The 10328-nt window shown below is 55.0% G+C and overlaps 1 protein-coding gene across 1 annotated transcript; it reads right to left on the bottom strand.

Moving 5' to 3' along the window:
- Window positions 1–8010: 8010 nt before the first annotated feature.
- FZD10 (frizzled class receptor 10) lies at window positions 8011–9855 on the bottom strand. The gene has a single exon (XM_059409927.1). It carries the CDS (start codon window positions 9760–9762, stop codon window positions 8017–8019), a length of 1746 nt encoding a protein of 581 aa, XP_059265910.1. The 5' UTR covers window positions 9763–9855; the 3' UTR covers window positions 8011–8016.
- Window positions 9856–10328: the final 473 nt, after the last annotated feature.

The following is a 10328-nucleotide window of genomic DNA, read 5'->3' on the forward strand; positions in this document are numbered from 1 at the left end:
AGATTTTATTTATTTAATTTGACAGACGGAGATCACAAGTAGACAGAGAGGCAGAGCAGAGAGAGAGAGAGGAGGAAGCAGACTCCCCACTGAGCAGAGAGCCCGATGCGGGGCTGGATCCCACAACCCTGGGATCATGACCTGAGCCGAAGTCAGAGGCTTTAACCCACTGAGCCACCCAGGCCCCCTTGTCCCATCATTTTTCATATCTTAACACTGTTTTCCCATGCTGTTTGCATCACTGCAGCTTTAAAGGGCATTGGCTTTTGCTAGAATTAAGCTCTTTCTGGGACACTTGGGTGGCTCAGTCTGTTAAGTGTCTGCCTTCGGCTCAGGTCATGATCCCAGGATCTTGGGATCGAGTCCCACATTGGGCTCCTTGCTCAGCAGGGAGCCTGCTTCTCCCTTGCGTGCTCTGTCTGCCACTTCCCCTGCTTGTGCATGCCATTTTCTCTCTACAACAAATGAATAAATAAAATCTTAAAAAAAAAAAAAAGAAGAAGAAGAAGTAAGCTCTTTCTTACCAGGGTTTCAGTTTCTCTGACTTGGGTATTGGCTCACTATCATTTTGTCTGGGCAACAATTTTAAGAATCAAAATAGATTCAGGGAGCTCATAATACTCAACTTTAACGATACCGGGCTTTCAAGGGAAAATGAATTAAATGAAGTACAGCAGACCACCTGACCAAGAGAGATCCAGGAGGAAACAGTCATAAGGAAGCAGATTTTAACTCAACATAAGACATTTTTAAAGACTGAGCAGTAATCCAAGTTGGGACACACAAATGGTGGTGCCCAAGAGAAGTCCATATGGCCAGGAATAACGCAGAGGAGCTGTAATCTTCAGGTGGTGGTGGGCTGCCACTCAAACTATGTCAGGAGAACCATCAGCACCACCTGTGAGTTTATTACAAATGCAGACTCTTGGGTCCCACTCAGACCTACAGAACTGGGGTCTGTGTTTTCTCAAGAGCTCCAGGTGATTTGTATGTGCATTAAAAGTTCAGAAGCACTGGACTCGTTGACCATATCAAATATATTTTCCTACATGTCATAGGACACCCAGCGTGCGGACTCTCAGAGAATTCAGGTAGTTAATTATCTCAAGTAAGAAGAAACCTAGAGATGTCAGGCTTGATGAAGTCATCATGAACATTCCATGCTCAGAGGGCCAATTTGAATACTGAGTTTATTGCCTCATGGTTACAAAAAGGTTGCCAACAGCTCCATGTACAACTTTCAGACACTACTTATAAGCAGGAAAAAGGCAGGCGTCTTCACCATCTGCCTTTTCATTATGAAGCAAATCCTTCCCTAGAACCCTCCCTGACTTCCATCTACACACACCGGTTCTTCTGTCCCACCTCACTGAGCAGACCACCTGAAAATGTGCACACCTAACCTAATGGGATCCTCTTACTTGTAAGAATAAAAACTTTAGAAGGCAGAGCTGGGCTGGAAATTAAAATACACTTCCAACTTTGCCTGATGCTCTTTCCTCCTTTATGTTTTGCTCCCTAATGCCCTCTGTTACCCAAGAGATGTGATTCACTCCCCTGAACATGCCTGTAGGATTGGACTTTATTGACTGAAAAAAAAAAAAAGACTACAATCATGACACCCTTAAAAGAATGGTATGTTTTATAACGGACCTTTTCCTTTCGTTCTTGTGGTGTTTGTTTTTGTCTGTGTAGACTCGTGTCATCCTTCTAGCAAACAAGAATCACGGATTCTTTGTCAACCTGTCATGCCCCCTGTGTGTTAGGCCAAGCACGGAAGAACAAGGTGGCATTTATTCGCCCCAGTACTTAAGAAAGTCCCTTTAAGAAGAAAAAAAGTTTCAGCCGGCCCAAACAGTTTCTGAACCTAAGGCTTCGGCTTTGGCCTGACACCCAAGGACACCTCGATGGTATTTTCTCAAGGTTGGTAATTGAGCCGCAGACGCACGGTAGGAAGAAAAGCCGTTTGCAAATGAAAAATCTTGCTCAAAGCCAGCAAAATCCAAGTGTTTTATGAGAGGGCGGGCCTGGGAGGTGAACAGGTGCTGCTCTGCCCCAGGCGCGAGCGAGGGGGGAAAGGCGGCAGCAACCGGGCCCTTGTCTCTGCTGATCAAAGTGGGCACCTGTGCCTCCTAATCACCGGCACCGACCTTTCAAAGCGGGCCCTGATTGATCATCTGTCAGGGGTAATGACTTTGTAGTTCTGCCTAAAGTACTAAAACGTTCTTAGGATAGGTTTTTAAGCAGGTTTGTTACTTTTTTTTTTTTTTTTTTTTTTTTAGTGTAAATATTCCCCTGAATGCCATAAAGTGCCCCTCCCTTGGGGGACATCTGCCGGGAGAGACCCCGGCCGTCCCAGAGCGACGGAGAGCCTCTCATCCATCCTCACAGTGTCCTTGAAGCCGCCGAGGGCAGAAGTCCCTTCGTGGGAGACGGAACGGAGCGTTTCAACTCCAGACCCTCCGGATGCGAGCTTGGCGTCCGCCCTCCGCCCCGCTTAAAATGTCTTCTAATAACAAAGCGCAACTCAGCGGCTTTGGAGAAGTGCGCCTCGGCTGTGGCTATGGCGCGGGGTCTGGGAGCATCACCTTCCCAGGGGCGGGACTGTTGGAGTCCCCAATTACCAAGGCTCACCTCGGCAGTGGAAACTTAATCTGCGCGGATTTCAAACGCCTCCTCCCTCCTCCCTCCAGCTTGGCCTTCACACTCTTAATAAAACATTAAAAAACGCTCCCCACCACGTTGCGGGAGCGCGTTCCGCGAGCTTCCCTGAAGTCGGGCCGCGTTTCCTCCACCCGCACATGACAGCGATCCTCCCGCATTTGCGTACAGAGGCGTCGGCGCATGAGGTCCGCTTCCCCGCGAAGCGAGTGTGATGTTATTGTGTTCAAAGAGGAAGACGGAGCATATTCTCCACCACGGCAGAGACACCGCGCCTGCCTTTTCAACTTGAAAGATCAGTGGGTATTCTGTGTAACCCGAACACGGCATGGGGAAAGTGTTTCTAAAAAAAAAAAAAAAAAAAAAAGAAGTAGAAAAAAAGAAAAATCCCTCATTCTTTTTAAAGATCATTACTCATTAGCGTGCTGGGTTTAACTTTCTGGGGGAGGGAGGGGCAGAAGCATCATACCCGCAGTGTGTACGGAGCCTCTGCCCTCTGCCAACTCGCCTTCTGAATGCTGTGCACAGGGAAGCTTATTCCATCCTGGGACGGTTGTGCGGAATGCAGACTGATAAATCGGATTGCTCAGGACATGGAGCACGTATGGAGGGAGATACCAACAACATCTCCATTTCATAGATGGAGACACAGAGGCAGGAAAGTCCAGCAGCTCATCCCAGGGCCGAGTCAGACTGGAAACCGGGGCTAGTAGGGGCAAGACAGGGCTCAGTGCCAAACCATATTAGATCCGCAGCCCTGGAAGGGTGAGGAACGCACGGACGCCCCCTTCTGCTATTCCTCTCTGTCCTCCTCTTCCTTTCAAGGAAATAATACGGGAACTGGGAGGGTATCCATGGCTGGGAGAGTAATTCGTGACTTGTCTGTTTCCGGTCTGGAAGCAGCGCCCCCACAGGTTCTGATAGAGGACGAAACACGACCAGAGCCCCTGGAGATCTTTTTTTTTTTTTTTAATTTTAATTTTAATTTTTTAAAGATTTTATTTATTTATTTGACAGACAGAGATCACAAGTAGGCGGAGAGGCAGGCAGAGAGAGAGGGGGGGGGGGAGCAGGCTCCCCGCTGAGCAGAGAGCCCGATGCGGGACTCGATCCCAGGACCCTGAGATCATGACCTGAGCCGAAGGCAGAGGCTTTAACCCACTGAGCCACCCACCTGGAGATCGTTTTAATTTTGCTTGGGTGGCCCAGGAGTTAACGGAAAGAGAGAGGTGGATGGCCCAGGCGTGGCAGGGGCAGCGGGAGCGACGCTTGAGTTTCCAGCTCCGGGCTCCCTTGGCCTCTCTCTGGCTTGCACATTCCTACTGGAGAGGAGGCCGTTACCCTGTCTCCAGCGGGGCTCCCTGTGCGGGTGAGAACGCCGCCTCCAGGGTGAGGGCTGCTCTTGCTCATGAGGAAGGGCCTCCTCTTCCTCCTCCCCCTGTGCTCCCCTCCTCTCCCCCTCCCCCTCCCCCTCCCTCCCCCTCCCCCCCCCCTCTCTACTCTCCTCCCCCTCCTGCTTCTTCCGCCCCCCCACCTCTCCTCTCATCTGACGGTCCGCAGGTATCCACCTGTGCCTCCAGCCCCCCTTCCCAGCCTGCAGACTGCCCCCCCCGGCGGTATCCGAGGCCCCTCCGACCCACACCGTCCACTCTGCATCCGTCTTCCACGTGGCTCCCGGCCCGCTTCTGTTTCCTTCCTCCTGTCTTGGTAAATACCACCCGACCCCCACGTCAGAACCACGGCCCTCCCTGACCAGGTGTCCCCTCTGGCCTGTCTTGGCATGAGCCCAGCCCAGCCCTTGGTTCTGGGTACCCCCTCTTCAGCTCACTCTGCCTGGTTCCTGTCCTGACTCTAACCTGTACTTGCTGTGTGACCCTGGGAATTTACTGGCCCTCTCTGGGCCTCAGCTGATACCTCTGGAAAGCCCTCAGCAGGCAGGTGGTGGCCTGGGGCCTGCAGGACCATTGTCATTCCTGCAGTTGCCCCTGCCTTTCCACCCCGAGGCCTGGGGCCAGGACCGGGCACAGGCCAGGCCCTCTTGGGAGCTTTGATTCCCTGTTCTTAACTTGGGCTCTAGCCGCTCTAGCCGTTAGCACGCCCTTAAACTATCACCCTGCCATGAAATTTTTTGTGTGGGATCTTCTGCCTTCTGTCTATTTTGAACCTCCTCTGGGAGACCTCCCCCACTCCCCACAAGCCCTTTTCCTGTGGTGCGGGTCTCCTGCTCCAGGCGGTGACCTCAAAGCCCTGGTTCCCAGGCCCTGGCACAGACGAGTGGCGGGGTGGCTGGGTCCCAAAGAAGAACACCCTGGGGACGGCCCGCAGGGCAATTTTGGGCAGTCACCTTCCCTGACCTCCCTGCTCTGCCGGATCTGTCACCAGGCAGGCTTCCGTTTCCCCGGACCTGAGGCCAGGAGGCAGGGAAATCTCCACCTGAAGGCCAGTGACAATTCCTTTATAAGTCCCGAGTCCGGAGTCCTGCGACAAAAGACCTAAGGTCCAATGGCGCTGTTTGCAGATTCCCACCTTACGAGCCTTGATGCTTCTCCTAAAACTCACGAATTATCTACGTGTGACCCCAGGTCAGGTTGAGGCTCCTGGAGAGAAGGCCCCACGGAGCGTTTGCTCAGAAGTCCCTTCTGGGGCTACGGGTGCACATCACTGGCTGAGTCGGTGTCCCAGGGCACCCGCCCGGCCATATGTAAAATTCTTTGACATTTGTGAATGGTCCCTGGAGTTTGGGGGAAGGGGTCCACACTGAAACACATTCATTCTAGACAACAGACAGGAGAGAGGCTTCTGTAGGCCGGCCCGCTGTTCTCCCCAGAACTGAGGTCTGCAGCCCACACATGTGCCCATGTGAGGGGCTGACGACAGTCCAGTAAGTTTACGACTGAGGATCTGGGACCACGTTCAGCCTGGATGCTCCCAGCTAGGGATACTGTTATCTTCCCAGACTTTTCAGAGCTCTGTTTCAAACACGTCACTTTTAGTTTGCCTGAGTCACCCCAAGGGAGCATAGCGTACATAAACGCACACCTGCATCAGTATCCCTGCAGGGTCTTTTGGGGGACCGGGCGGGATCAATCAACAAATAGGTTTTGTTTGCGGACATTTGTTAAGGTTTTTTTTTTTTTTTTTTTTTAATGTACTTGAGGCTATTCTGGATTTTCTCTTAAATCACGTGGCCTACCTCGTTGGTGTTTCCTGAACCTGACTCCAAACCACCCAGGGGCCCTGCTCTAGTGGGCCACGGCCACACACGTCCAGGTGAGGTGCCCCCCCCCCCATAAACTGACCCCTACACTTGCCCAGATCTGCTGTGGATGCGTCCACGAGAGGGTGGTCTTATGGTCATCAGGGGACTTAGCTCCTAAACCCCTTCTTCGGAAAACAGGCTGCCCTGTCTCCAGGCTTTGGTCCATCTTGGGAAATGCTTACTACACATTCGAGATTCTTAAGGGCTCTTTGTTCACCCGGGAGCTTGACATCTGCACGACCCCAAGGAGAGCTTGGTTGACTCTGCTGCTTTCCCACGGTGAGACGCCTGGACCCTGCCCTTGGATCCTTCGTGTTAGAGCTGGAGTTTCACTGCGCCTCTGACCGGTGAACCTGGGCCCACTTAGTGTCTGCCGCTCCAGCAGCAAACACAGGAGAAGCAGCAAGTTCACAGACATACAGAGCTGACTGACTTCTTCTTAACGCCCTGCCACCCTGAGCAGATCTTTTATCCTGTCTGGGGCTATAACCTGTTTTGTGAACAAGTCCTAGACTTGCCACTTCGGACTGACGGAGAGGACTCTGTCTCGGTACCGTTTGATCCCATCAGACCCACGGAACCCAATTTTGATTGAATTCTCGGACTTGGCTGGCCTCATTCCCCGGAGCTCTTGCCCGAGGCCGGGCCAGGCTCACCAGGATTCAGCCACACTTGGTGCCCAGGTCCTCCCAGAGAAAGTATGTCTACGACCAAGCCCTCACAGCCGGCCACCAAGAGTCACAGCAGCAATGTCCAGCCCTTCCACATTTCCTGCACATTTCCACTGAAACTTGAAATTAAATTTCTCTGCCAGCCTCGCCAGCCGCCCATCTGCCATTTCACACGACAACCAGTCATCTCTCTAGCCAGAGAAGCACAGTCAGGATCTGCTTGAACAGCGAGCAGAGGCAGAAAGTTTGCTCTGCTTTCTCCACACTCAGGCAAGGGAACCTCAAGACGCGCAAGGGACCAGCACCAAACTAAAGAACATATTTTATTTTTAATAAAATAGTGGAGCATGAAAAATATCATATATTACAAATATACACAAGCAGGACCGCTCTTCCCTGGGGTGTGGGGAGAATCAACTAGATTTGTGTAGTGCTTCATGAACTATTCATGGAAACCATTTGTCTAACAATAGAAAGAGTCAATAACCCCTTTGGATACTTTTGAATGATCTTTCTCCCCTCCCCCCCCTTTCCACAAATCAGTCCAAACGTGTATAACATTGGCTTGGTTTCCATTAAAAAGCCACAAAATGTAACACTAGAGGGTTTCTGAGGGCTGGGCCTCTCCGTGCTTTTGTGGGGATTTCTTTTGTTGTCTTTATGTACAGCAAAATACTTGTTTCTCTTTTCATTTTCATGGAAAGAGGGAAGAAATGTATTGCACATTGTTTGCAGTTGCAAATGTTAGGTTTGGAAGTTTCTGTCTTGGAGAAAGACCCGTTTGTGAAGGCTGGAGTCTATTTTAAGTGACTCCAAATGCACTGGAGTGTGTTAAATCGTCGGGGCTCCCCTTTCTTCCCGTCTGCACAGACGCTGCTGTCCCACACACAGCCTTCCTCGCCTCTCTTGCTCTCTCCCCTTCCTCTGACCCTCCGTGCTCCCAGCAGAAGTCCTTTACCGTCCAAAGAAGTTACCTCTCCTCTGACTTGTAAATGGGTAGCAAAGCCAACCCAGAGCATATACACAGCTCTGTTTGTAAGGAAGCCTCGAAACAAAAGTTTCTTCTGGGGCTTGACTTGATTGCAAACCAGTTACCGGAGAGGCTGCTTACCTGGGGAGCTCTCCTTCTGGAAACCAAACCAAACAAAAAAACTTGGAAGCACATCTTTAACTTTCAGTGTATCACAGCATCCTGAATTTCAGGGTAAAAACTTTTTTCTTTTACTTTTATTAAAAAACAAAACAAAACAAAAAACAAAAACAAAAACAAAACCCCAAAACAAAAAACACCAACCAGGAAAAGCACCACGTTTTGGCATGGCTCTGACTGCCAGGGTATCCTGTCCGGGAAAGTTTTCCGCTCGGGCCCCTTCCCTCCCCAGCTCCCCTTCTTCCCCCCCCCACGCCCACCCCCTACAAGCCAGCTCACACACAGGTGGGAGGCTGGGCAGGGATTTCATATTTTCCGAGATGGGTTTTCTGGGGATGCTGGGCTTTTTTGTAAATCCCACCGCTGGTGAGCACACTGGCGGGTTTCCTCCTGCTCTTCTTCTTAAACCTGCGGCTGCAGACGTTCTGCCACGACTGCAGGGTTTTGGACGTCCAGATCCACATCCCGCTGGTGATACCCACCACCAGCAGCATGAAGATCTTCACCATGAAGATCTCCACGGCCGGGATGGAAGCGGCCATCAGGCAGTCCAGAGTCTTGGTCTGGTTGTTCATTCTGCACTTGTGCTGGGTGGCCAGGATTTTCCAGTACTCCATGTTGAGGCGCTCGTAAAAGTAGCAGGCGATCACACAGGTGGCCGGCACGGTGTAGAGCACGGAGAAGACGCCGATCCTTACCATGAGCTTCTCCAGCTTGTCGGTGTTCTCCCCGCCCGTCTTCATCACCCTGCGGATATGGAAGAGCGCCACGAAGCCGGACAGGATGAAGGACGTGCCGATGACCAGGTAGCAGGCCAGCGGGACGAGCACGAAGCCGGTGAGGGCGTTCACGTCCATGCTGCCCACGTAGCACACGCCGGTGAGCTCGTCGCCCGCCACCCTGCGCATCACCAGGATCAGGATGGTCTTCACGGCGGGGATGGCCCAGGCTGCCAGGTGGAAATAGCTGCTGTTGGCCTCGATGGCCTCGTGCCCCCACTTCTTGCCTGCGGCCAGGAACCAGGTGAGAGTGAGAATCACCCACCACAGCGAGCTGGCCATCCCGAAGTAGTAGAGGACCAGGAAGACCAGGGTGCAGCCCGTGCTCTCCAGCCCCTCCTGGATGACGTAGAGCTGCCCGCTGTCCCGGTCGCAGGCGATGCTCTCCGCGCCGGCAAAGAGGCGGATGATGTAGCCCACGGAGTAGACGCAGTAGCACATGGACAGGAAGATGATGGGGCGCTCGGGGTACCTGAAGCGCGCCGGGTCGATGAGGAAGGTGAGCACGGTGAAGGCGCTGGAGAAGAAGCACAGCACAGCCCAGACGGCCAGCCACACCACGGCGAAGCGCTTGTCGCCGCGGCTCCAGTACACGTCCACGCCGGGCGTGCACAGCGGAGCGCACGCCGCGCTCTTCTCCACGTGGTGGAACTTGCCCGGGTTGTCGCAGCTGGCGCGTCCCGGGCCCGCGTCCCTGAGCGAGTGCTCCTGCGCGCTGTGCGGCCGCTGCGGCCGGAAGAGGGGCGGGAACAGGCCGGAGCCCCGGGAGGGCTCGTCTGAGCCGTTGTTGGGCGCCTCCATGCACAGGTAGTTGGGGTCGTTCTTGCTGGGAAGCTTGCTGCAGTCCAGCGAGTCGGGCCACTTGAAGTTGAACTGCTCCATGATCGGGGAGCACTTGAGCCGGGCCTGCTCGCACATGACCCGGCAGGCGGGGATGGGGGTGGAGACTTGCTCGGTGCACATGGGCGCGTACAGAGAGCACAGGAAGAAGCGGAGGTGGCCGTGGCAGCCGTACTCCACCAGCGGCGCGAACTCGTGCAGCTGGATGGCGGCCTCGCGCTGGTTCTCGTGGCCCATCAGGTTGGGCATGCGGGTCATGTTGTAGCCAATGTCCTTGCACATCGGGATCTCGATGGGCTGGCACTTGCCGTCGCCCGGGCGCTCCATGTCCATGGAGCTGATGGCGGCGCACGAACCCATCACCTGCAGGACCAGCCACAGGCGGGGGCCCGGACGCGGCATGCTGGCGTCGGAGGTGCCCCGGCGGGGAGGTCCGCCCCCCTCAGCGCCGCCGCTGCCCGGTTCGGGCTGCGGGCCCCGGCTCCCCGGCCCCGCTCCGGCCCCCGCCCATGCCCGCTCGGCCGGCCCGAGCGCTGCGCTCCGCGACCCCGGCCTCCGCCGAGGTGGGGGCCGCGGGGGAGCCGAGCAAAGTTGGCCAACAATACCGGGAAGCGCGACGGGCCCCGGGTTCCCGGCGGGCGGCGACTCCCGGCCGCGGCAAACTTTGGGCTCTTCCGCGAACGCCCAGGTGGCGCGTCAGGGAGGCCGGCGGCGCGGGCGCACGGTGGCCGGCCGGCTGGAGGCGGCGGCCGCTGCTCCCTCCCGCGCCGGCCTCGCCGGGCCGGGCCGCAGCTGCTCGGCGCCGCGCGTCCCGGACAGAGAAGACGCGCAAAAGGCGAGGGGGGAGCGCAGCCGGGCGGCCACAGGCCCCGCCCCCGGGCGCGCGCCCCGCCCCCGCCGCCGCTTTGCATGAGAAAGCCGGCCCGGCGCCCGCTCCCGCCGCCCCGCCGGCCAGACCCAGCCCGTCG

The sequence above is a fragment of the Mustela nigripes genome, chromosome 8 (genome assembly GCF_022355385.1).
Source record: "Mustela nigripes isolate SB6536 chromosome 8, MUSNIG.SB6536, whole genome shotgun sequence".
Lineage (NCBI taxonomy): Eukaryota > Metazoa > Chordata > Mammalia > Carnivora > Mustelidae > Mustela > Mustela nigripes.